The sequence below is a fragment of the Apodemus sylvaticus genome, chromosome 18 (genome assembly GCF_947179515.1).
Source record: "Apodemus sylvaticus chromosome 18, mApoSyl1.1, whole genome shotgun sequence".
Taxonomy (NCBI): domain Eukaryota; kingdom Metazoa; phylum Chordata; class Mammalia; order Rodentia; family Muridae; genus Apodemus; species Apodemus sylvaticus.
Genome location: NC_067489.1, coordinates 70,262,875 through 70,289,451, shown reverse-complemented (window position 1 = coordinate 70,289,451; position 26,577 = coordinate 70,262,875). Strand labels below are relative to the sequence as shown.

At 58.0% G+C, this 26,577-nt stretch overlaps 1 protein-coding gene across 1 annotated transcript in view; it reads left to right on the top strand.

Moving 5' to 3' along the window:
- The window catches only part of Unc13a (unc-13 homolog A), a 39,945-nt gene that overhangs the window by 1,304 nt on the left and 12,064 nt on the right, over positions 1-26,577 (top strand). The window contains exons 3-31 of the mRNA XM_052162147.1: positions 369-486; positions 1,852-1,975; positions 2,186-2,259; positions 2,559-2,613; positions 3,734-3,766; positions 4,866-5,073; positions 6,780-7,337; positions 7,467-7,569; positions 8,994-9,040; positions 9,578-9,656; positions 10,098-10,169; positions 10,267-10,486; positions 11,267-11,494; positions 13,232-13,373; positions 13,498-13,667; positions 13,800-13,915; positions 14,553-14,716; positions 15,281-15,431; positions 16,013-16,081; positions 16,280-16,369; positions 17,102-17,236; positions 18,746-18,879; positions 21,408-21,493; positions 22,280-22,406; positions 22,965-23,061; positions 23,218-23,361; positions 24,384-24,467; positions 25,521-25,598; positions 26,365-26,453. Coding sequence (XP_052018107.1) covers positions 369-486; positions 1,852-1,975; positions 2,186-2,259; positions 2,559-2,613; positions 3,734-3,766; positions 4,866-5,073; positions 6,780-7,337; positions 7,467-7,569; positions 8,994-9,040; positions 9,578-9,656; positions 10,098-10,169; positions 10,267-10,486; positions 11,267-11,494; positions 13,232-13,373; positions 13,498-13,667; positions 13,800-13,915; positions 14,553-14,716; positions 15,281-15,431; positions 16,013-16,081; positions 16,280-16,369; positions 17,102-17,236; positions 18,746-18,879; positions 21,408-21,493; positions 22,280-22,406; positions 22,965-23,061; positions 23,218-23,361; positions 24,384-24,467; positions 25,521-25,598; positions 26,365-26,453 — 3,795 coding nt within the window. The remainder of the gene's footprint in view (positions 1-368; positions 487-1,851; positions 1,976-2,185; positions 2,260-2,558; positions 2,614-3,733; positions 3,767-4,865; positions 5,074-6,779; positions 7,338-7,466; positions 7,570-8,993; positions 9,041-9,577; positions 9,657-10,097; positions 10,170-10,266; positions 10,487-11,266; positions 11,495-13,231; positions 13,374-13,497; positions 13,668-13,799; positions 13,916-14,552; positions 14,717-15,280; positions 15,432-16,012; positions 16,082-16,279; positions 16,370-17,101; positions 17,237-18,745; positions 18,880-21,407; positions 21,494-22,279; positions 22,407-22,964; positions 23,062-23,217; positions 23,362-24,383; positions 24,468-25,520; positions 25,599-26,364; positions 26,454-26,577) is intronic.

The window sequence follows — 26,577 nt, the reverse complement described above, 5'->3', positions numbered from 1 at the left end:
ACAACCCCCACACCGCTCGCCCGTCGCCATGCTCACCGGAGAAAGCCTGATCTCAGCCTGCCAGGCCCCGCCTCCCGTGCCCCATGACCCCACAAAGGGCCAGGAAGATGGAGGCTGAGATGCTACCTTCTGTTCCCAGTCCTTCTCTGACAGATGCAGCTCTGGCTGCCCATGGTAGTCTGAGCTACATGTTCTTTCCTGAGGCCTCAGTTTCCCCTCCAGAGAATGAACCAGTTGCGTTGCCTTTCTTGGCATTGGCTCCTCCAGGGCTGGCTCCTACTGCAGTATGCTGTGTGTCTTCAGGCCAGTGCACCGACCTCTCTGAGCCTGTCTTCTCTCCTTCCCATTCCCCTGTGCTGTGCACACAGTGAGATCAACCGCCTAGACCTGGGCCTGACAGTGGAGGTGTGGAACAAGGGTCTCATCTGGGACACGATGGTGGGTACCGTGTGGATCCCGCTGCGGACCATCCGCCAATCCAATGAGGTGAGTGACAGGCGGAGAAGAGGGCCTGGCAGAGACCCAGGGGCTTGTTGTCTAGAAAGTGAGACTCAGGCCGGAGAGATGGCTCAGCGTTAAGAGCACTGACTGCTCTTCCAAAAGTCCTGAGTTCAAATCCCAGCAACCATATGATGGTTTACAACCATCCTTAATGAGATCTGATGCCCATTTCTGGGGTGTCTGAAGACAGCCACAGTGTACTTACATATAATAAATAAATGAATCTTTAAAAAAAGAAAAAGAAAGACTTGCTCCCCAGCCCACGCAAGTGCTCAGTTAGGGCTCTCACCTAGCAGATTTAAAGCAGTCACCAGAGAATTCCACCAGGGATGCATTGTCACTTAAGGGCCAAACCCGCTCTGTCCTGGCCCTGTGGGTCCTGGGGTGTCTTCCCAGGACCCACAGACCTCTGGGACCCACAGGAGACTGGGCTCCCCAGAAGCCAGGCTGGTGACGGGGGGGGGGGGGGGGGGCTCCTGGGGACCAGCGGCACCCCGGGTGGTCCAGGCTTTGACAAGGCACCAGCACAGCGCGCGCTTGTTATTTAATCCCTAAATAACTGAAGGAAGGAAGCAAACGCAGACCCACGCAGACCCACACAGCAGCCACGCAGCCCCATGCAGCCCCACACAGCAGTCACGCAGCCCCACACAGCAGCCACGCAGCCCCACACAGCAGTCACGCAGCCCCACCAGCCCCACACAGCAGTCACGCAGCCCCATGCAGCCCCACACAGCAGTCACGCAGCCCCACGCAGCAGTCACACAGCCCCACCAGCCCCACACAGCAGTCACGCAGCCCCACACAGCCCCACACAGCAGTCACGCAGCCCCACGCAGCAGTCACACAGCCCCACCAGCCCCACACAGCAGTCACGCAGCCCCATGCAGCCCCACACAGCAGTCACGCAGCCCCACGCAGCAGTCACACAGCCCCACCAGCCCCACACAGCAGCCATGCAGCCCCACACAGCCCCACTGAGCCAGAAGCAGCTTGAAGGGGACCCAGGATGCTCTCAGTGGCCCGGTGTGATGGCGGCCTGGGCCCCAACGGAGCAGCCAGTATTCCCCGTGGAAGATTGCCATCGTCTGAGTAGTAGAGAAACTGAGGGAGAAGGCTCTGTCTGCTCACAGTGCTTGTTCTCCTGAGCAGGGCGGGGGCCTCACTCCTGAGCAGCTTCCTGAGGGTAACCAGGCACGGGGGCTACAACTGTAAAATGTGTCACCTGGGAAGTGGGGTCTAACCTTTGCTGTCAGGTGAGGGGGAGCAGGTTGAGGAGGCTACCTCAAGAATGCTGGTGTGCAGCCAGCGTTGGGGCCCTGACCTCTGTCCCGCCTCACCCGTGCCCAGGAGGGTCCCGGAGAATGGCTCACACTCGACTCGCAGGCCATCATGGCGGACAGTGAGATCTGTGGGACCAAAGACCCCACCTTCCATCGCATCCTCCTGGACGCTCATTTTGAACTTCCCTTGGGTGAGTCCCAGGGTGTGTGGCCAGACCCAAGGTCACAGTGCCCATTTGGGGACTGAGATGGGGAGGCCATCGCCTTCGGGAGCCTCACAATCTCTCCTGGAGCTCCTGGCTTCCTGCCCCTCCTCCATCCGTTCCTGGGGTTCCCCGGGGAGCTCCCCACATCACTGGACCGGGTCCTCAGAGCCTGGGACATGGAGGCTCTGCTTGTAGATATCCCTGAGGAGGAGGCCCGCTACTGGGCCAAGAAGCTGGAGCAGCTGAATGCCATGCGAGACCAGGACGAGGTGAGTCTCCACCAGGCCAGCTTCCCGACCCAACCTCTCCAGGGGCGCGTGGAGACATGAAATGCCCATCTCCCCTGCCGGCCCAGCCTTTCCGTTCTGTGCTCAGAGTATCCCAGCCCACAGCTCAGCCACAGGCGGTGTTCTTGAGGGGTGGGGGAAGGAGGGACACAGTAAAGGGTTGCCTGGCTGCTCCTCTTTGTTCGCCTTCTCTGTCTCTGTCCTGCTCCATGGCTGCACAAAGTCAGGTGCAGTGGGTTTACCAGGCTGAGCCTGTCCCTGACACGCCGTTCCCTCCTCAGTACTCCTTCCAGGACCAGCAGGACAAGCCGCTGCCGGTGCCCAGCAGCCAGTGCTGTGAGTGCTCCCGCCAGCTCCCCTCTGCTCCATCCACTCTCCCTCCGCTCTGCCCATTCCCCCTCTGCTCCTCCCATTTCCCCTCCGCTCTGCCCATTCCCCCTCTGCTCCTCCCATTTCCCCCTCCGCTCTGCCCATTCCCCCCTCTGCTCCTCCCATTCCCCCTCCGCTCCGCCCATTCCCCCTCTGCTCCTCCCACTGCCCCTCTGCTCCGCCCACTGCCCCCTCTGCTCTGCCCACTCCCCTCCACTCCGCCCATTCCCCCTCCGCTCCTCCCACTCCCCCTCTACTCCGCCCACTGCCCCTCTGCTCTGCCCACTCCCCCTCTGTCCCATCCATTCCCCCCTCTGCCCCGCCCACTCCCCCTCTGCTCCGCCCACTCCTCTGCTCCTCCCTCTCCCCCTCTGCTCTGCCCACTCCCCTCTGCTCTGCCCACTGCCCCTCTGCTCCGCCCACTCCCCCTCTGCTCTGCCTACTGCCCCTCTGCTCTGCCCACTGCCCCTCTGCTCCGCCCACTCCCCCTCTGCTCCGCCCACTCCTCCTCTGCTCCGCCCACTCCCCTTCTGCTCGGTCCAACAGCCAGGTCTGGTGTGCAATTCCTGCCATGCTGTGTCCCAGCAGCTGCCTGGATGACCGGAGAAAGTGACAGTCAGGGCCAAGCCAGGCATGGAGTCCAGGGCTGAGGGACCCATCCCACTACATCAGCCACCACTGTCTTAGGGACCCTTTGACTCCTATGTGACCCAGCCTGGCCAGAACTCCTGGGCTCCAGCCATCCCCCTGCCTCAGGCTTCTGAGCAGCGGCGAGCTACTGCTGAGCTAGTGCACTGTTCCTGTCTGTCACCGAAGTAGCTCACAGCCCAGTGTGGTCCATCTCAGATCCTCGGACTGAGAGGAGGGGAGGCCCAGCCCCTGGGGGGGTGGGTTGGTTGGTTGGTTTGGTGGTTTGTGTTTTATTTTGCTTTTTAAAATTCCTATGCTGGACATAGGATGGGGACTTGGAAAGGAGCTGCCCTTGGGGACAGTCAGAAGCCTGCCTGCCTTGCAGGGGCAGGGGTGGGGGCAGGGCGGGGCGGGGGGAGGAGGACAGGTGAGGCTCACTGTGCCTGTTCCCTCCTAGGCAACTGGAATTACTTTGGCTGGGGAGACCAGAGTAAGTAAGAAGCTCTCAGGGACCCCGAGGCCCCATATGTGACTTCACCCCCACAGCCCTGCCTCTGTGCCCCTGTCACCACTGTAGAAGTGGCCCCATGTCACACCGATGCACGAGAGTGGGGCCTGGTCATCAACAGCAGCCAGGACCACGTCCTTGAGGGCACCCCAGTTTGCTAAGCCAGCCCCACAGACATGAGGGCTCCGCTCCAGTGCCAGCTGTGCAAAACAGATCCCCAGACTAAAGCCTCGGGCTGCCTGACGGTGTTGCTAGTGGAGCCCAAAGAAGATGATTCTCTCAAAACCAAAGTGGTGGGCAGATTGGCCAAAACCCCATGTAGGAGCTCAGTCTGAGTTCGGTCTCGCCCCCCGCATCCCCTGCTGCAGGCGCAGGTGAGAGCGACACCTGCAGTAGTTCTCTGGCTTCCGCACACATGATGTGTCACATGTGCCTCTACAGTGCATACGTGTATATGATTGTTTGAGGCAGGGTTTCTCTGTGTAGCCCTGGCTGTTCTGGAATTTACTGTGTAGATAGGCTGGCCTCAAACTCATAGATATCTACCTGCCTCTGACTCCCAAGTGCTAGGATTAAAGGCATGCGCCACCACGTCCTGAATAATGTGATAATTTTATAAACAGTTGGTATAAAGCAGAGACTCCAGCTGAGGTGTCTCTCCTGTATGTAGCTTTAGCCAAAGACAAACACCAGGTAGCCAAGTGGTCCATCTCTCTAGTCGGGGCTGCAGTGAACCAGCAAACATTCCTGCCTGACGTTTGTTCAGGGGCCGCCAGAGGGCGCGCTCCGCTAGGATATAAGCGCGAGCGGCTCGGTGAGCCCGGAGTCCCCTTCACAGCACTGTCCTTACCCCAGACGGTCCCAGACCGCACAGCTGGGTCACCGTCCTCCCAGGCCGCACAGCTGGGTCCCCGTCCTCCCAGGCCGCACAGCTGGCACACTGGAAGCTTCCTTCTGTCCTGCTGCTAGAGCCTCTGTCAACACTGTGGTAGCAGAGGATGAAGACGCCCCAGACGGAGGTTGGCTAAGACCCACTGTGTGCTCTCCAGCCTTTACCCTTCCCCTCTCCTCTTCTCTGCAGATGACGACCCCGACAGTGCGGTGGATGACCGGGACAGTGACTATAGAAGCGAGACCAGCAACAGCATCCCACCGCCCTACTACACGACTTCGCAGCCCAACGCCTCCGTGCACCAGTACTCCGTGCGGCCGCCGCCGCTGGGCTCCCGGGAGTCCTACAGCGACTCCATGCACAGCTATGAGGAGTTCTCCGAGCCGCGGGCGCTCAGGTGGGGCCAGGGAGTGGGCGGGAACGCACTGGTTCATCTCACAAAACATTTCCATTTCCATTTTAAAATTGCATGTATTCTGTTTGGGGGTTCTGTGTTATATCGTGTGTTACGGAATCAGACAACAACTTGTTGGCTCCCCAGCCCACCCCCACCGCCACCCCCACCCCCGCTTTGTAGCTTTGAACTCAGGTCACCAGGCTTGGTGGCAAGCCTTTACACCCACTGAGACCTATGCTAGTTCTTGTAGCATCTAGAGCCATTTCTAGTTATGTAGGGAGTTGTGGGCTAGCCTGGGCTACACAAGCCCCTGTCTCAAACAAAAACAAAAACAAACAAGGCCTATCTGCCACCTCTTGTCCTGTGTGCCAGCCCCCCTTTTAAATGTTCTGACTCCAAGGGCTTCCCACTTCCGTCTGCCGACTGTAGTAATGACAGTGCCACTCCTGTCCCCCATGCCAGGGATGGGAGCCCAGGCTTCCCACAGGCTGCTCAGGCCCTGTGCCAACCAAGCTGCAAGTACTCTCAGGTGCCACTGGTGGCGTCTGGGGCAATCTCTGGGAAGGACAGATGGTGGGACAGCGTGCAAGCCCCCTCAGCTTGGCTGCGGGGGGCTCTACAGGTCTAAGGAGCAGCAGTGACTCGGGCAGAGTCTGTGTGCTGAGACAGCTCCCCTGATCACCATGTTGCCTATGGCGGCCAGTGCTAGCTGGTCATCTATAAAGGGCATGAGTGGACCAGGACCTGCTGTGGGGTCAGTTGGGGCAGGGACATCATGGAGGGCTTTCTGTAACATGGTGCTGGGATCTCCCCGTCAAAGGTGAGGGCTTCCATGAAGGATCAGGGACCCTGGCAGGGAGCTGAGGGGCCAGGGGGCTCACTGGAATGGATTCAGACCCAGCCTGTGGAAACCAGTAGGGAAGACCCTTGGTACAGCCAAGCCTGCCCTTAGTAAGCTGGGGTGGTGGAATGCAGCGCTGGTCAGCTCCCTCAGCCGGCTCAGCCCTGCCGTGCAGTTCAAAACCTTACCACTAGGAGGAGTACGTGTGCACACCGCCCCGGCTGACATCCAAACTGACAAGACAAGGTGGTTTGGCTATGGGCAAGGACAGGTTATGTCTGGAATAATCTAGGTCGAGCATTAGGAACTTATAATAGATGGCTGGACACGGCAGCGTGTCGGGGGGCTTCAGGGAGAAAGGAGCGGCGCACGGGCTGCGACGTGCCGAGGTCTGAAGCTGTACCAGCACAGCAAGGCCCGGTGGGCTCCACCAGCCCCTCCTCGGGGCCTGGACAGCAGCATGTGCCCAGCAGGGACTCGGTAAGTGCCTGGCTCCTGTGCCCGTGTTCCTAATGTCGGAGCAGGAACACATGCGCACTGGCTGCCTCGTCCGTGATAAGCATACATGTGTCTGATAGGTGAGCCTGTGTTCCTGGAGCAGAAAGGGACGGGGCCCCGGCAGGCGCTCAGTCCGTGATGCGCACATGTGTGGTTCATGTTCCAGCATCGTGCACACAGTAGGCACGCACTTCATGCTGCTTGCGGGCCTGGGCGAGGCAGCCTTGCTCCTGGTCTCTTGAGCAGGACTGAGCACACAGTAGGCCCTCTGGCTTCGCTGAACACGAAGTGTGTTGTGTGGGTGATGGTGTGTGTGTGTGTGTGTGTGGGATGGTGGCGTGGCCAAGGTCTGACCATTTCTCCACAGCCCCACAGGTAGCAGCCGTTATGCCTCTTCCGGGGAGCTGAGCCAGGGCAGCTCACAGCTGAGCGAGGACTTCGACCCAGATGAGCACAGCCTGCAGGGCTCGGAGCTGGACGACGACAGGGACCGCGACTCTTATCACTCCTGTCACAGCTCTGTGAGCTACCACAAGGACTCACCCCGCTGGGACCAGGATGATGAGGATTTGGAGGACCTGGAGGACCTGGAAGATGAGGAGCTGCCCGAGGAGGAGGAGGAGGAGTTGGAAGAGGAGGAGGAGTTGGAGGAGGAGGAGTTGGAGGAGGAGGAGTTGGAGGAGGAAGAGGAGGTGCCTGATGACCTGGCCAGCTACGCCCAGCAGGAGGACACCACTGTGACTGAGCCCAGAGAGTTCAAGCGTATCAGCCTCCCAGCGGCCGTGTCGCAGAAGGACGAAAAGGTCCCAGCTGTGCCCACAGAGGCCTCTGACGCGGCCAAAGGCCTCCCCAAAGCAGCCACACCTGAAGAGAAGGCAGCTGTGGAGCGTGCACAGGAAGTCGAGCCCCCCAAGTCTGAGGAGAGGTATCTGGAGGATCCGGGGCAGGGAGCTCTGTGGGCCTCTGAGAGCAGCAGTTGTGTGGGCAGAGCTGGAGCGGGAGGCCGGGATCCCGGAGAGCCCTTCTGAGCCTCTGCCTGCCTTCCCCGGCTTAGATCTCAAGAGGATGAGGAGGGCCAGGAAGGCCAGGATGCCATGTCCAGGGCCAAAGCCAACTGGTTGCGAGCCTTCAACAAGGTGCGCATGCAGCTGCAGGAGGTGAGTGGCACAGACAGCCCATGTCCACACCTGTCTACGGTCACCAGGGAGGCTTGTCCGCCACGGGGTGCACGCCCACCAAGACCTGCCCACCAGCCCGTGCACCAGCAAGACCACACCAACACCCTTCCCTCCTCAACAACTTCATATTCACCATCCTACCCAATAAGCCCACGGTCACCACCTAACCACAGCCAGCAGGCCACGCCCACCACACCCCAAAGACCACACCCACCCACAAACACACAGACCCACTTCAGCTCTCCGGGCCCTATTCGGATGCTCTGGCTCCGCATGCTGGCTCTGTGGAAGCTGGACTTAGCAACCAGAATTGGAGGCCTGAGACTAGAAAAGCCACCCACGTAAGGATCAATCTCATAGGTAAAGACAGAGAGCATATAGGTCAGTGTAAGAACCGGCGTTTGGCAGAGAGGTCCTCACCACCTGCAGGAAGTGACAGGGTGAAGTTGGAGATCGCAGCAAGTCTTCTGAAGGCCTCTTAATCCTGCTGTGCACAGAGCTGTGCTGATGTCCAGGTGGCCATCCAACTGGGCAGGAGCACCAGGAAGCAGACCACTTAGATTGTCAATGTCACACTACAGACATTCCAAACCAGAATCCTTGTCCATTTAAGAATAGGATTTCTGGGCCTGCAGAAATGGCTCAGCAGTTAAGAGAACCGGCTGCTCTTACAGAAGACTCAGGTGTCTTCCCAGCACCCACATGCTCAGAACTGTCTGTGACTCCAGATCCGAAGGAGCCAACATCCTCTTCCTGTGGGCATCTGTGGGCACCTGGAGCACACACAATGCACAGATACAAATGCCGACAAAATGTCCATACACATAAAAACAATCATAATAAAGATTTAAGTTAGGGATGCTTAGGGATGGTATAGGAAGCACCCTTTCAGGGACAAATGGGTGGGGGGATGGTGCAAAGAACTCTTGGAGGGGAGACAGGGAAGGGGACAACATTTGGAATGTAAATAAATGAAACAATAAAAAAAATTAGAGGTGTTTAGCTGGATGTGATGACACAGGGCAGTCATCCCAGCATTTTAGAGGCTGAGGCAGGAGGATTGCAGGTCAAGGTCAGCAGGGATTTATGTAGCAAGACCTGGTCAGGGGGAGAGAGAGAGACAGAGACAGAGACAGAGAGACAGAGACAGACAGAGAGACAGACAGACAGACAGAAAGAGAGAGAGAGAGACTGAAGGGGGAATGATGACAAGTGTCCAGGACTGACAGAGATGTTTGCTTGGCTGAGGGCCTCTCCGTCTCTTGCAGTCTGTTTTAGAGGCTCAGGTCCAGAAAGCCCAGGGTTATACACACAGGGATATGTAGGACCTGGCTTTCCTGATTCCTCACCCACGTGGGAGACAGAGGGGTGACCAGTGTGTCTGTTTTCTGTCTGTCCTGCAGGCCCGAGGAGAAGGAGAGATGTCCAAGTCTCTATGGTTCAAAGGCGGGTGAGCAGAGTATCTGGTTAAGGGGACATTTTAAAACCAGAAAGCAAGGCTGGTTCACACCTGTTGCTTAGACAGGGGCTGGAGTGTCAAAAGGATTCCATATTGATAGGAGAACATAGTTTATTGTTATCTATCTATCTATCTATCTATCTATTTATTTAGTTATTTATTTTTGAGACAGGGTTTCTCTGTGTAGCCCTGACTGTCCTAGAACTAACTCACTCTGTAGACCAGGCTGGCCTTGAACTCACAGAGATACGCCTGCCTCTGCCTTTAAAGTCGTGACTAGAGGAATGGGCACCCTCGCCTGCCTCGGGCTTTTTTTGTTTTTGCTTTTTGCTTTCTCTTGTCAAGGGGACTAGTCTATGCCAGCTTGCCCACATGAGAGCCTGAGGTCCAAATAAAGGCACACTCCAAGGCCGTGGCCAGCGCGCAAGCCTGTGAGGCCCTGGGGAGGCCGGGGCCCTGCCTGCATCTCTAGTGATGGATACAGGGCGGGGCACGGGTCTGGCCCTCAGTGTCCTGTGTGTCTTGCAGTCCTGGTGGCGGCCTTATCATCATTGACAGCATGCCAGACATCAGGAAGCGGAAGCCCATTCCCCTCGTGAGCGACCTGGTGAGCAGCTCCACGCTCCCACCCTGAGTGGGGCTGCTGGGAGCAGTGTGCAGCTGCCCAGCGCGGCCCTGAGGCTGGGGACTGCCCACAGTCCCTGAGACTAACACACCCTCATTTCCACCCTCATGCATCCTGGACCTCAGGCTATGGTGAGTGACGGTGTTTGGGGGGTCTCTCCCCAGACACACTTGTTGGGGGGATCTTTCACCCCTGTGTGTGTGCTAAGGTTCATGGGTGGGAAGAACAGGTGTTCGCATCTCGGAACTACCTTGATTCACCGTGGCCCAGCTGAGAGGTTTGCTCAACGGCTGTCTCCCTAGTCCCACCCTAGGGGTGTGGGAAATTCGCCCCCCCCAGGCTTCTTTCTGACCCAGCCCCCCAGTCCAGGTACTGCGACTTCCCTTGTGTGGCCTGCACTCACTAGCAGCCTTCTTACCGCAGTCATTGGTCCAGTCGCGGAAGGCGGGCATCACCTCGGCCTTGGCCTCCAGCACGTTGAACAATGAAGAGCTGGTGAGTGGGGGGCTCTGGAAGCGGGGGAGGAGCGGGGAGGGGAGGAGCTAGGGTGTCCGAGACGCCCGCGTCCCTTATGGCCCTTGATCCGCCGTAGAAAAATCACGTTTACAAGAAGACCCTGCAAGCCTTAATCTACCCCATCTCCTGCACCACGCCGCACAACTTCGAGGTGTGGACGGCCACCACGCCCACCTACTGCTACGAGTGCGAGGGGCTGCTGTGGGGCATCGCGCGGCAGGGCATGCGCTGCACCGAGTGCGGCGTTAAGTGCCACGAGAAGTGCCAAGACCTGCTCAACGCGGACTGCCTGCAGCGTAAGGGGCGGGGCCAGTCGGTGAGGGGCGGGGCTGAGACGGGTGGGCGTGGCCAGGGTTAGCTAGACCGCCTGCACCACGAGGTAGGTAGGGCCCAGACGGGAGGGGATGAACCAGGCTGGAGTGAGCCAGGCCGGGAGGGCTGAGCTGGTGCTCGGCTTGCTGAAAGAGCTGAGGGGACGTGGATAGACTGTTTGACGAATTGAGGGCGTGGCAAAGCCCTTAATCGCAGGCTGCGATACCACAGGGCTCCTCTAGGTGTGAAATGGGGATGCTACTGGTACAGCGAGCCCCGGGGCAAGGCAACAGGCGTGGTTATGTGGGCGGGACTTAGTTTAGGGACGAGCGCCTCAGGGTTTCTGCGAAGCGGTTCTCAACTTGCGGGGCGCGACCCATTTGGAGATTGCGTGTCAGATATCGCGCATATTTACATTATGATTCGTAACAGTAGCAAAATTGCAGTTGTGAAGTAGCAACCAAATAATTGATTGTCACCACAACATGAGGAACTGTCTTAAGGGGCCACAGCATTGGGAATGTTGAGAATTTTATGAGCTGGGACAAGCCACGGGGCTGCAGGAACGGAGAGGAGCTGGGGAGGCAGAGGCTGCAGTCTCAAGGGGCCGGGCTGGGGTCTGGTGGGGGAGGGGAGATTCCAGGTGAGCACTTCGTGGGCGTGGCCAACCAGAGGGCCTGGAGTAGGGCGCTTGGGTGACCCGCCTGGGTTGGGGGTTGGAGGCTAGCGGCTGGACACCAAGGCCAGGCGCATGCGCGCTGCAGGGGCGGCTGAGAAGAGTTCGAAGCACGGCGCTGAGGACCGCACGCAGAACATCATCATGGTGCTGAAGGACCGCATGAAGATCCGCGAGCGCAACAAGCCTGAGATCTTCGAGCTTATCCAGGAGGTCTTCGCGGTCACCAAGAGCGCACACACACAACAGATGAAGGCTGTCAAACAGAGCGTGCTGGACGGCACATCCAAGTGGTCTGCCAAGATTAGCATCACGGGTGCGCGTGCGCAGACAGCGGGGGGGGGGGGCGGGAGACCCGAGGGTTGTTTGGAACCAAGGAAGGGCTGCAGCTTGAGGCGGACCTCAGGGGAGCCGCTTCTAACATGCATGCAAGAGCGGTCCCATGGTACATACGTGGGTAGATGGGTGAGTGGGTAGGTGGATGAATGGGTGAGTGGGTGGGTGGCTGGGTGGATGGATGAATGGGTGAGTGGGTGGATTGATGGATGGGTAGATGGGTGAGTGGGTGGATGGATAGATGGGTGAGTGGGTGGATGGATGGATAGATATATAGATGGGTGGATGGATGGATAGATGGGTGAGTGGGTGGATGGATAGATGGGTGAGTGGGTGAGTGGGTGGATAGATGGGTGAGTGGGTGGGTGGATGGATAGATGGGTGAGTGGGTAGGTGGATGGATAGATGGATAGATGGGTGGGTGGGTGGATGGATAGATGGGTGAGTGGGTGGGTGGATGGATAGATGGGTGAGTGGGTAGGTGGATGGATAGATGGGTGAGTGGGTGGGTGGATGGATAGATGGATAGATGGGTGGATGGATAGATAGATGGGTGAGTGGGTGGGTGGATGGATAGATGGGTGAGTGGGTGGGTGGATAGATAGATGGATAGATGGGTGGATGGATGGATAGATGGGTGAGTGGGTGGGTGGATGGATAGATGGGTGAGTGGGTAGGTGGATGGATAGATGGGTGAGTGGGTGGGTGGATGGATAGATGGATAGATGGGTGGATGGATAGATAGATGGGTGAGTGGGTGGGTGGATAGATGGGTGAGTGGGTGGGTGGATGGATAGATGGATAGATGGGTGGATGGATGGATAGATGGGTGAGTGGGTGGGTAGATGGATAGATGGGTGAGTGGGTGGGTGGATGGATAGATGGGTGAGTGGGTGGGTGGAAATAGATGGGTGAGTGGGTGGGTGGATGGATAGATGGGTGAGTGGGTCGACAGATGGATGGATAGATGGATGGATGGATGGGATCTGAGGCTTGGACATGAGGGAGGATGACTGGATGGATGGATGACAATAGATAGATGGGTGGAAGGGTGGGGGTGAACGAGTAGGGGCTCAGGTGCACAGCTAGTGTGTCAGTGAATGGGTAGGTGGACAACAGGAGAGGGGAGTGGGTGAATGGACGGTGGGTGAGTGGGTGGATGGATGAGTGGATGAAGGCTTGCATGGATAGCTGGGTAGGTGGCAGGATGGCAGGATAGGTGGGAAACAGGAGAGGGGTGGATGGATGGATGAGTGGATGGCAAATGGGTAGATGGATGGGTGGATAGAAAGTTGGGTGGCTGCAGGAATTCTTGTGCGGATGGGTGGATTGAGAGACAGATGGGTAGATGGATACGTGGGAAGTGTCGATGCGTCAGCTTTGGAGCCCTGTGGCGGCTCTCTAGCAAGGCTGGCTGGGCTGGCCCGTGTCACAGGTCCCCTGGGGCGAGGCTGGCTGGGCTGGCCCCTGTCACAGGTCCCCTGGGGCGAGGCTGGCTGGGCTGGCCCGTGTCACAGGTCCCCTGGGGCGAGGCTGGCTGGGCTGGCCCGTGTCACAGGTCCTCTGGGGCGAGGCTGGCTGGGCTGGCCCCTGTCACAGGTCCCCTGGGGCGAGGCTGGCTGGGCTGGCCCCTGTCACAGGTCCCCTGGGGCATGTGCTGCTGTCGGCTTCTGGCAGTCCCCATCTTGAAAGCACATTTGTGTGGTGTGTCTTTCAGTGGTCTGCGCCCAGGGCTTGCAGGCCAAGGACAAGACAGGATCCAGTGACCCTTATGTCACCGTCCAGGTTGGGAAGACCAAGAAAAGGACAAAAACCATCTACGGGAACCTCAACCCAGTGTGGGAAGAGAATTTCCACTTGTGAGTACCTGACTGGGTTCCCAGTTCCGAAGTAGCCTTGCTTCTGGGTTAGCTCCTAGGGGCCTCTGAGACAGGACTCAGGGCAGCTGCCCGATGCCTGCCCTTCGGTCTGACTCCTACACAGTGAATGTCACAACTCCTCTGACCGGATCAAGGTTCGCGTCTGGGATGAAGATGACGACATCAAATCCCGCGTGAAACAAAGGTTTAAGAGGGAGTCTGACGACTTCCTAGGGCAGACGATCATCGAGGTGCGGACACTTAGTGGCGAGATGGATGTGTGGTATAATCTGGGTGAGTGAGGGCAGGTCTCAGGGAGCCTTGACGTCACAGGAGGATGTACCCCTGCGGTACGCAGCGAGAGAGACCCTGGGGGTCAGGGAGGCTGCCCTGAGACCCCTCCATGTCCTCCCTCATAACCCACAGACAAGAGAACAGACAAGTCGGCCGTGTCGGGGGCCATTCGGCTGCACATCAGTGTGGAGATCAAAGGGGAGGAGAAGGTGGCGCCCTACCATGTCCAGTACACCTGTCTGCATGAGGTGAGCCCAAGAGGGCCAGGAAGCACGCGCTGGCTCCTTCACGGCCACGCCCTTCCTCCTGCACACACTGTGCTGTTCCTTACTCAGTGGTCCCCTCTGCCTGAGGAACCACTACTCCTGCATCCAGGCCTGACTCCAGGGACCCTTCTCGTGGGCCTCCAGGCCAGGTCTTTTGGCTGCACTCGTAGCCGGGCTCCAGTGCTGAGCTCTCCTGCTCCTGCCTGGCCTTCCGCAGAGAAATCTGTCCCCAGTGGAGCTTCTCAGAGGGGTGTGACTCCATGTACGGATTACTAACTGGAGGAATAAATAATCAGATCGACCAAGTTAGGGAGCGATCTGGCATGGCTGAGAGACCGGGCGGATGACAGAGGGTCCACCGAATGTTGAATGGTCTGGGGTGGACTTGTGGGTAGTTGAATACTTGGAAAAGTGGATGATGGATGGGAAGACAGATTGATAGGTGGACAGATGGACAAATGGGAATACAGGAAATGGATAAGATTTGTGGGGGACTCCGATGGTGGGTGGGTGGGGGTGTGGCTAAGGAGCAGGATCAGTGGAGGTGGAGCCTGGGTGCTGTGGAGGATGTCGAGATCGGCTTCTTCTCCGTTCCCAATGCCATGTGTCCCCGGGACAGAACCTGTTCCACTTTGTGACGGACGTGCAGAACAACGGCGTGGTGAAGATTCCCGATGCCAAGGGTGATGACGCCTGGAAGGTTTACTATGATGAGACGGCGCAGGAGATCGTGGATGAGTTTGCCATGCGCTATGGCGTTGAGTCTATCTACCAAGCCATGACGTGAGAGCACAGCGGTGGGCGGAGCCATGACGTGAGGGCACAGCGGGTGGGCGGAGCCATGACCTGAGGGCACAGCGGTGGGCGGAGCCATGACATGAGGGCACAGCAGGTGGGCGGAGCCATGATGTGAGGGCACAGCGGTGGGCGGGTGCCTTGGGGGAAGCGGGAAGGGGGTGTGCCACATTCCCAGGAGATTATCAGGATACCTCTATTGGGAGGTAGGGGCCAGAGAACCAAAAGGTAGAGAAAAGCCGCAACTCTAGGCGGGCGTGGGGGGAGGGGCACACAGCCTGAATGCTGACGTCAGGCCAAAGGATCTGGAACTCAGGACCATCCTTGGCTACATAATGGATTTGAGACCATCTTGGGCTACATGAGACCCTATCTCAAAAACTTCAATTCAAAAACATGGGAGAAAGGCCACAGGCCCTACATGGACACTCAGAGGACCGAGCCGGAGGGAAAGGGGCGCAGGATGAGGGCCTGACTACCAGGTGGTGTCTTGGAGTTCTGGGGACACAGTCTTGGTTCTCAGACCCAGTGCTTCCCGCTTCCACCCACCAGCCACTTCGCCTGCCTCTCCTCCAAGTACATGTGCCCTGGGGTGCCCGCCGTCATGAGCACCCTGCTCGCCAACATCAACGCCTACTACGCACACACCACCGCCTCCACCAACGTGTCTGCCTCCGACCGCTTCGCCGCCTCCAATTTCGGGGTCAGTCTCAGGGTTGAACAGACTTCCTTGGTCCACAGTAGCACCTCGTGTGCCTCCGCCTCAGTGTCTCCCTGGCTCAGAGCCTCAGTTTGCCCATCTGTAGAATGGAATCAGACATTATGAGTGGGTAGGAGTGTCCAGGTGTTGGCGGTTCACGCCTTTAACCTCAGCACTCAGGAGGCAGAGGCAGGTGGAGCTTTGAGTTCAGGGTTAGCCTGCTCTACAGTTCTAGGATACCAAGGACTACACAGAGAAACCCTATCTCAAAAGACAACTGCGTTACTTCCCCCCTCCACCCCAAAGAATGGGTAGAGCATTTGAAGTTCAGAGGTCTGGATAGATGAGGTCCGGGTTCCTTCAGCACCACACGTAAAACAGGCATGGTGATATACACGCCTGTCACCTCAGCTCCCAGGAGGCTGAGGCAGGAGGATCTGGTCCTGGCCAGCCTGGGCTACAGAGACCTTGTGTCAAAAAGGTAGAAAGAAATGGAGTGTGGTTGGGCAGTGATGTTTAGCGGTCAGGGAGCTCAGTAGTCTACACTCAGTGACCTCACCAGACCCACCCCATCTTCCACTTAGAAAGAGCGCTTCGTGAAACTCCTGGACCAGCTACACAACTCCCTGCGGATCGACCTGTCCATGTGCCGGGTGAGAGGCGGGGTCTGACTCTGCTGCCGCTTGTTCCCCTGTCACCCAGAGAGAGGGCCCGGGGACCCAGCACAGCCTGCCCATGCCCTGCATCCTCTCATCGGCAGCCCCACGTGCTGTCCGGAGGACCGTCACATGCCCACCAGTCCACCATGTGGCACTGACCCCAGTCTCTCATTACCTGCTTGCTGCCAACAGAACAACTTCCCGGCCAGCAGCCCCGAGAGGCTGCAGGACCTCAAGTCCACGGTGGACCTGCTCACCAGCATCACGTTCTTCCGGATGAAGGTGGGTGTGCTCACACGGCGTGACTGTGGCCACTGCTACTGTGCACCCTCAACACACAGTGGGGCAGCAAAGGGCACAGTGGGCAAAGATGCTTGGCACCAAAGCTGATTCTGTGAGTTCAATGGACCCACATGGTGGGGGGGGAAGAACCGGCCCTCCAGGTTGTCCTCTGACTTCCATATGTGCATGTACCACACACGCAGATGCACTGCACACACGCACCCACACACACATGCACACACGTGTGCACATACACGCACATATGCATGCACGCACACACACGCAGATGCACCGCACACACACACGCGCACACGCACACGCACACATGCACACACACGCACACGCATGCACGTGCACACACGCACACACGTGCATGCGCACACACGCACATGCACGCACACTCGCGCGCACACATGCACACACGCGCTCGAACACATGCGCGCGCGCGCGCACACACACACAAACACGCACACAAACGCGTGCACACACACGCACGCACACACATGCTAAAAATATGTATGGTTGAAAAACAAGAAAATTGCATAGGTGTGGTGGCACATACCCACCCGTGTCACATCTCTGGGAAGCAGAGGCCAAGCCTGGTCTACATAACAAGACAAATCAGTAACAAACATCAGGGGCTTTGTGGGGCACCCACAGTCGGTCAGCTCACGGCAGCTCGCCTGGTCTGCACTCCATGCCAGTCTCCTCAGCCGGCCCCTCCGCTCTCAGGTTCAGGAACTGCAGAGCCCACCGCGTGCCAGCCAGGTCGTGAAGGACTGCGTGAAGGCGTGCCTCAACTCCACCTACGAGTACATCTTCAACAACTGCCATGAGCTCTACGGCCGGGAGTACCAAACGGACCCGGTGAGACCTGGCTGCGACTTCCCCTTCACAGGAGCCCTGGGGCGCATGCTCAGCCACGCCCTCCGCGTTGTCGCCTGGAATTCAGGGGACAGGGCTGTGGAATGATCTGAATAAGAAAAGGCAGTGTTTGGTGCCATCCAGAGGAGCACTCAGCACCCAGCACATAGCAGGGAGCACTCAGCACCGAGCACACAGCAGGGAGCACTCAGCACCCAGCACATAGCAGGGAGCGCTCAGCACCCAGCACATAGCAGGGAGCACACAGCACCGAGCACATAGCAGGGAGCGCTCAGCACCGAGCACACAGCAGGGAGCACTCAACACCAAGCACACAGCAGGGAGCACTCAGCACCGAGCACACAGCAGGGAGCACTCAGCACCCAGCACACAGCAGGGAGCACTCAGCACCAAGGACACAGCAGGGAGCACTCAGCACCCAGCACACAGCAGGGAGCACTCAGCACCCAGCACACAGCAGGGAGCACTCAGCACCAAGCACACAGCAGGGAGCACTCAACACCAAGCACACAGCAGGGAGCACACAGCACCGAGCACACAGCGGGGAGCACTCAGCACCCAGCACACAGCAGGGAGCACTCAACACCAAGCACACAGCAGGGAGCACACAGCATCGAACACTCAGCACCGAGCACTGAGCACTGAGCGCACAGCACTGAGCACACAGCACAGAGCACTCAACATGGAACACACAGCATGGTGCACTCAGCACCAAGCATACAGCACCAAGCATACAGCATGGAACACTCAGCACTGAACATACAGCACTGAGCACACAGCACTGAGCACATAGCACTCAGCATGGAGCACTCAGCACCAAGCACACAGCAGGCAGTCAAGAATGTGCTCTCTGAGTTTGGCTTAAAGCCTTAAGATTAGCGGAAAGTTTCTGTTTGCGAAAGGTTCAGTGAGTCTGGGCTGTTCAAGTTCAGCTCGGTGGTTAAGAGTACTGACCGCTCCTTCAGAGGACTAGGGTTCGATTCCCAGCACCCACATGGTGGCCCACAGCCGCCTATAACTGCAGTGCCTCTGGCCTCCTTGGCACCCACATGCACATGGTGCTAATACAGACATGCAGACATACGCATAAAGTCAAATAAATCTTAAGAAGGAAGAGATTGAAAGCTGGTGAGAGGTAAGAGGGCAGGCTAGGGCTTGCCACCAAGCCTGGTTACCTGTGGTTGCTTCCTGAGACCCGCATGGTAAAGAAAGAGCCCATCCCTGTGTCAGCCTGGCCCTCAGGACACAGACACGAGGGTGACTGTCCCAGGCCAGCCTAGGCTACATCTTAAGTCTGGGCTTCAGAAAAGAGAAGATCCTGGCTTAGATTGAATTTCGTTCAGTTTTTCCTTCTTTTTCAGTTTGTTTGTTTGAAATGAGAGTCTTACCAGGAAGTCCATTTGGTGCAGCGTCTGTGGTGCCGGACGGAGTGTGGCCTGCAGCATCCCTGCCACCTCAGCAGTGATGAATTGTCCCTTTCTCCCCTTTCAGGCCAAGAAGGGTGAGGTCCCCCCGGAGGAGCAAGGCCCCAGCGTCAAGAACCTGGATTTCTGGTCGAAGCTCATCACCCTCATCGTGTCTATCATCGAGGAGGATAAGAACTCGTACACACCCTGCCTCAATCAGTGAGTCGGGCCGGGGCCACGGGAGGGACTTGGCAAGTGTGTGCTGGGTCCTTGGGCACAGAGTGACCCTATCTGAAAGCGTCACTCGTGTGTGTGTGTGTGTGTGTGTGTGTGTCTGTGTGCGTGTCTATGTGTGTGTCTGTGCATGTCTGTGTGTGTGTCTGTGTGTGTCTGTGTGTGTGTGTGTGTCTGTGTGCGTGTCTATGTGTGTGTGTGTGCATGTCTGTGTGTGTGTCTGTGTGTGTCTGTGTGTGTGTCTGTGTGTGTCTGTGTGTGTGCATGTCTGTGTGCGTGTCTGTGTGCATGTCTGTGTGCGTGTCTGTGTGCGTGTCTGTGTGTGTCTGTGTGTGTGCGTGTCTGTGTCTGTGTGTGTTTGTGTGTGTGCGTGTCTGTGTGTGTGTACATGTGTGTCTGTGTGTGTCTGTGTGCATGTCTGTGTGTGTGTCTGTGTGTGTCTGTGTGCGTGTTTGTGTGCGTCTGTGTGTGTCTGTGTGTGTCTGTGTGCATGTCTGTCTGTGTGTGTGTGTGTGTGTGTGTAAGATAGAGGCCCCATAGGTTGGCTTTCTCTACTGCTCATTTTGAGCTAGAGTCTCCATAGCTGACTTCACACTCACTCTGTAGCCCAGGTTGGCCTTTAACTTCAGGTCTTTCTGCCTTGGTCTTCTGAGAAGCTGTGCAAACAGGCCTGAGCCGCAGGTCTACCTGTGGAATTTATAGTCTTAGTATAGGAGTTTAATCGTGTGTGTGTGTGTGTGTGTGTGTGTGTGTGGTGCATGTTTACAACTGGAGCATGAACTTTGAAAGTTTTTTAATTAGTATTTATTTTACTTTACTTTTAAATATTTATTACATTTATATATAAAATATTCAATATTATTATATGTTTGGGTGTTGTGCCTGCATGTGTCTGTGAACCATGTTTGTGCCTGGTACCTGTGGAGGCCCTAAAGGATATTAGATCCCCTGGATCTTTGGTTGCAGATGGTTTCAGCTGTCATGTGGGTGATGGGAATCAAACCTGGGTCTGTGTGTATGTGTGTCACAAGTTAGCTGTGGAGGTCTGTAGGCCTTCATCCACTCTACCACAGGGCGCAGCTGCTTGGGAAGCAAAGTGCACTTAACCCGTGCTACAGGGCTGCCCGGGCAGGCCCTGGACTCCGGGGGACCGGAGCTGGTTCTGGGGTCCCTGGGTTGTGATAGGTCCTCAGACTGTGGATGTCTCAGACTCTTGGACATCCAGGCTGGGAGTTGCAGAGGAGCAGAGAATGGAGTTGGGTGCCCTTGGGCGGGGGACAGCGGCTGGCCTTGGGTGGGGTGGGGGAGGGGCATTCTGGCTTGTCCCATGGGGTGATTGTCCTTAGCTTGGCAGAGGTAGGCTTGGTGGCGGTTGTGACTGGGAGCACAGAGAGGCCTTCTATAGGAGGTTAGACTGCGGCTCTGTAGGCGAAGGCCTTCTTCACGGCTCCCCACAGCAGAAAGAGACAGCCTATGGTTCTAAACAGCGAGTCTCCGGTCTCGACCTGCTCCACCTCACCCAGCTTCCTGGCGTGGTGTTATGTCCCACAGGTCACAGGACAACTTGTGGGAGTTGGCACACTATGCCCACCATGCGGATTCCGGGGATTGTCTTCCGGCTCGGTGGCATGCGTCTTTACCCACTGAGCCATCCTGCCAGCCTAGAAAGGAACTTTTATGTAGTTGTTTACTATGCTTGTGCCCAGCTCAGTGTGCACACTTGTAGGCTCGGCTGCTCGTGAGGTAGAGAATCCCAGTGTGCAGTGTGCAGTGTGCAGTGTGCAGTGTGCAGCCCAGCCGTGAGGAAGCACGTGTGCAGCTGGTTATAGCCTGGCCTCTGTGAAAGGTTTATAAAGCAGCTCAAGGAATCCTTTGGTCAGTTTCTTCAAAGTGGGCCATAGAGTTGGGGTGGGGAAGACAAATACTAACATCCCGTGGTTACTTAGGTGTAGCATTAGCCTGGTATGTACACAGATGGATCAAAGCGAAGATGGCAGTGTGCATAGGTGTGTGTGTGGATAGGTGTGTGTGGATAGTTGTGTGTATATAGGTGTGTGTGTGTGGATAGGTGTGTGCGTGGATAGGTGTGTGTGGATAGGTGTGTGTGGATAGTTGTGTGTATATAGGTGTGTGTATGGATAGGTGTGTGTGGATAGTTGTGTGTATATAGGTGTGTGTGTGGATAGGTGTGTGCGTGGATAGGTGTGTGTGGATAGGTGTGTGCGTGGATAGGTGTGTGGATAAATGTGTGTATATAGGTGTGTGTGGATAGGTGTGTGTGTGGATAGCTGTGTGTGGATAGCTGTGTGTATATAGGTGTGTGTGGAAAGGTGTGTGTGTGGAAAGATGTGTGTATATAGATGTGCATGGATAGGTGTGTGTATGGATAGATGTGTGTGTGGACAGGTGTGTGTGGATAGATGTGTGTGGACAGGTGTGTACATGGACAGGTGTGGATAGGTGCAGGAGGGTCCAGACCCCCTCCCAGCACCAGGTCACCATCCATTTCCCAGGTTTCCCCAGGAGCTCAACGTGGGGAAGATCAGTGCTGAGGTGATGTGGAGCCTGTTTGCCCAAGACATGAAGTACGCCATGGAGGGTGAGTCTGGGACCCGCGGTGGGGGGCGCCATGGAGGGTGAGTCTGGGACCTGCGGTGGGGGGGCGCCATGGAGGGTGAGTCTGGGACCTGCGGTGGGGGGCGCCGTGGAGGGTGAGTCTGGGACCCACGGTGGGGGCGCCATGGAGGGTGAGTCTGGGACCCGCGGTGAGGGGCGCCATGGAGGGTGGGTCTGGGATCCACGGTGGGGGCACCATGGAGGGTGAGTCTGGGACCCACGGTGGGGGCGCCATGGAGGGTGGGTCTGGGATCCACGGTGAGGGGCGCCAGCCATGGAGGGTGAGTCTGGGACCCACGGTGGGGGCACCATGGAGGGTGAGTCTGGGACCCGCGGTGGGGGCGCCGTGGAGGGTGAGTCTGGGACCCGCGGTGGGGGGGCACCATGGAGGGTGAGTCTGGGACCCACGGTGGGGGGCGCCATGGAGGGTGAGTCTGGGACCCGCGGTGAGGGGCGCCAGCCATGGAGGGTGAGTCTGGGACCCACGGTGGGGGGCGCCATGGAGGGTGAGTCTGGGACCCGCGGTAGAGGGCGCCATGGAGGGTGAGTCTGGGACCCGCGGTAGAGGGCGCCATGGAGGGTGAGTCTGGGACCCGCGGTGGGGGCGCCGTGGAGGGTGAGTCTGGGACCCGCGGTGGGGGCGCCGTGGAGGGTGAGTCTGGGACCCGCGGTGAGGGGCGCCAGCCATGGAGGGTGAGTCTGGGACCCGCGGTGAGGGGCGCCGGAGAAGCCCCGCAGCTCCTGGCTGAGCCTCTGTGCTTCCCGGCAGAACACGACAAGCACCGGCTGTGTAAGAGCGCAGACTACATGAACCTGCACTTCAAGGTGAAGTGGCTGTACAACGAGTACGTGACCGAGCTGCCCACCTTCAAGGACCGCGTGCCCGAGTACCCCGCGTAAGCTCCCGACGTCACCAAGACCTGCGAGGATTCCGGGGCCTATGGGTGTCAGATCCCAGCTCCCTGACGCTCAGAACAGTGGGGCCCCCACGCACCCCATCAGTCCCGGAGAAGCAGCTGTCTCACATGGCTTGGAGAGTCAGGGCGAGAAGGAAGCCACCATGTTGAAACAAAAGCCATGATCAGAATATTTTGGCCTGTGAAAGCTGAGAGCTCCCCCTCCTCCCTTCTCCTCCTTCCTCTTCTTCCCTCCTCCCTTCTTCTCCTTGCTCCTCCTCTTTATTCTCCTCCCTCTTCAGAGTCGGGTACCTAGTGAGGTTGGGGGTACCCTGGCTACATCGACCCTGTATTTAAATAACTATATTAAAAAGACTCTAAGCAAACTGCAGTGACAAATCCACTGGGAGGTGGACCCGGGGACAGAGCCCAGGTCACCGCAGCCAAGAGCCGGGATTAAAGCCTGCATCCCAGCACCAGGCCCAGCAGACAGCGGCTGAGGTGGGGGGAGCTGGCAGCGAGCCCACGGGGCGTCCCTGCTGATCTGCCCCTTTGCAGGTGGTTCGAGCCCTTCGTCATCCAGTGGTTGGATGAGAACGAGGAGGTGTCCCGCGACTTCCTGCACGGCGCACTCGAACGGGACAAGAAGGATGGGGTGAGGAGGCTGTGGTGGTGGCCACTGTCCTGTCCTGCTGTGGGGACCTCCTCCACACATTCAGCAATCATGGGGTGCGGGGGTCGCCATCCGGCCCAAGGCCTCCACTCTCCTGTGGCCCTCAGGGTCTAGCCTGATGCTGCCTTCTCTCTGCAGTTCCAGCAGACCTCGGAGCACGCCCTGTTCTCTTGCTCGGTAGTGGACGTCTTCTCCCAGCTTAACCAGAGCTTCGAGATCATCAAGAAGCTGGAGTGTCCTGACCCCCAGATTGTCGGCCACTACATGCGGCGTTTTGCCAAGGTGCGACCTGGAGGTAGAGTCAGTACAGAAGTCGGGGGACAGGAAGCAGGGGAGCAGGGCAGCTATGAGCCAGGGTGTCATCCCCAGCACCCCAGAAAGAAAAGCCACAAGAGCGAAGTGACACGTTCCTGGTAAGTCTAGGGGGAAGTTGAGGAGGGTCAGTGAGATGGCTCAGTGGTGCACGTGCTTGCCACCAAGCCTGAAGACCCGGGTTCAATCCTCGGGACTCCGTAGAATGGAAGGAGAGAGCTGACTCCTCCAAGTCTATCATCTGTCCTACATAGACAGCCACACGTGCTCATATCCACCCACCCCACACACAAATTAATTAAAATTTTAAAGTCTCCCTGAGACAGACTGGGTGTGGAGGGCTTCCCTGGTGTGTATGAGGCCCAGGGGCTCATTCCTAGCACTACACAAAGAAAAGTTAAATAAAACAAAGCAAAAGTAGACAAATGTAGAAAACAAAGGCAATTATCAACTCCAAGGAGTCCCACCGTTGGTGGGGCAGGTGAGTGTCCCAGGTTGGGTGGGGCTTGGGCGGGGTGGGCTCTGAGTTACTCTCCTGGGTGGGGCCCACGCAGGCACTGCTGCTCTGGCTGTTTCACTGGGTGGGGTTCAGCTGGGATTAAACACTGGCATCTGGATTCCAAGTGGGATCGGGTCATGCTGGTGACCTGAGGCTTAATACCGTGGTTGGTTCCTTTGAAGCAGAGGGGGACAGCACACGGGCCATGGTGGAGCGTGTAGTTAATCCTTGCTCTGGGTTGGCTGGGCTAGCCTCAGCTACACAGCAAGACCTAATCTCAATAAATAAATAAATAAATAGATAGATAGATAGATAGATAGATAGATAGATAGATAGATAAATAGTTACTATAGAAAGCAGCTTTCTTCCATGGGCGGGGCTCTCCTCGGGTCCTCGTGGTCATCTGGGGTAGACAATCATCCTGACATCCACCCCCACACTGTGCAGCAGTCTCCATATCGGCTGCAGCCCTCTCTCCCCTCTCTGTCCTCAGACCATTAGCAATGTGCTTCTCCAGTATGCGGACATCGTCTCCAAGGACTTCGCCTCCTACTGCTCCAAGGAGAAGGAGAAAGTGGTGACCTGGGGCGCCCGCCCCACCCTCTCCCGCCCCTGCCCTCTCCTGGCCCCGCCCAGCTTCCCTCAGGGTCCAGGGTCCAGGCTCTGACATGAGACTTGAGACAAACTCCACTACAGGGACAAGGATCTGCAAGATCATGTGTGATTGTATGGATTGTGTTGATCTGTCTGTCTGTCTGTCTGTCTGGTTGTGTGGGGTTTAGTGGTGGTGGTGGTTACTTGTTTGTTTGGGTTTTTGAGACAAGTTCTCAAAATGAAGCTCAGACTGGCTTTGAGCTTCGCATGTAGCCCAGGTTAGCCTCAATCTTGCTATGTAGGTCAAGGTGGCCTTTAGTCCAATGTGAGCCCAAGCTGGCCTTGAACTTGCTATGCATCACAGGCTCAGTGCCAGCTACATGGCTCAGGTGGCTTCAAGCTGGTTAATGTAGCTCAGACTGGCCTTGAGTCCCTGAACGCCTGTCTCCACCTTCTGAATGCTGGGGCGACAGCTGTGTGCCTCTGGGGTTTGGTATAGCTATGGGGTTTTTGTTTGTTTGTTTGTGTTTTGGTTTTTTGAGACAGGGTTTCTCTGTGTAGCCCTGGCTGTCCTGGAACTCACTCTGTAGACCAGGCTGGCCTCGAACTCAGAAATCCGCCTGCCTCTGCCTCCCAAGTGCTAGGATTACAGGCGGGCGCCACCACCGCCAGGCTGGTATAGCTGTGTTGAGGCCTGGGTCCTGAGTGTGCTCGCGTCTGTGTGACTGAGCCTGTGTCTGAGTGAGGCCTATGCGTGCACACGTGGGTGAGGCTATGCCTCCCCAGGAGTCACCGCTCACTTCCAGGGTGTAGCTTCAGCAGAGGCAGGAGGATTACGAGGATTCCTCTCTGCCCCTTCTTGGCCTTCCTATGCCAGGGTGGGGAGGGGGTTCTGCAGGCTGCTCCACCGGGCCCAGGGGCTCCTCTCCCCAGCTCATGCATGTCCCGAACTATTGCCTCCCACCCCCTTGGGGACCCCCACTCCGATCCCCAGGAGGCGGTGGGAAGTCGCCAGCCTGACTTTTGCTCTTCCCAGCCCTGCATCCTCATGAACAACACGCAGCAGCTCCGGGTGCAGCTGGAGAAGATGTTTGAGGCAATGGGCGGAAAGGAGGTAGGCGCCAGGATGAGAGGGGGGAGGGCAGGCGCCAGGACGGGGAGGGGGAGTGGGGGGGAACAGGTGCCAGGATGGGTGGGAAGCAGGATGAGGGGGGGCGCTGGGGGGGCAGGTGCCAGGATGAGGGGGGAGGCGCCAGGATGAGGGGGGCAGGCGCCAGGATGAGCGGGTGGGGGGCAGGCGCCAGGATGGGGGGGGCAGGCGCCAGGATAAGCGGGTGGGGGGCAGGCGCCAGGATGAGGGGGGGCAGGTGCCAGGGTGAGGGGGGGCAGGCGCCAGGATGAGGGGGCAGGCGCCAGGGTGAGGGGGGGCAGGCGCCAGGATGAGAGGGGGCAGGCGCCAGGATGAGGGGGGGCAGGCGCCAGGATGAGGGGGGGCAGGCACCAGGGTGAGGGGAGGCAGGCGCCAGGATGAGAGGGGGCAGGCGCCAGGATGAGTGGGTGGGGGGCAGAAGCCAGGGTGAGGGGGGCAGGCGCCAGGTGAGCAGGTGGGGGGCAGGCGCCAGGATGAGGGGGGGCAGGCACCAGGATGAGGGGGGGCAGGCACCAGGATGAGTGGGTGGGGGGCAGGCACCAGGATGAGGGGGGGCAGGCACCAGGATGAGGGGGGCTGCCCCATCCCCCACTCCTGAGATCACAGACAGCAGGTGTGAGTGTGAACTGCAGTCCACCACAGCGGCCTGCTGCCCCGGCCGCCTTCCCCAGCCCGTTAGACACTGTCCTGGGGTGTGGGAAGACGGGGTGTTAACAAGCTCGTCCCTCAGCTGGACGCGGAGGCCAGCGACACCCTGAAGGAGCTGCAGGTGAAACTCAACAACGTCCTGGATGAGCTCAGCCACGTGTTTGCCACCAGGTGGGTGGCACATCCCGGACGGGGACGTATGAGCAGGGAGGCCTTGGGCTTCTGATGGGCTCGTGCCAGGGCAGAGTCAGATGGCGTTTTCCCACAGCACGGCCATAGGGGTGCCCGAGTCACT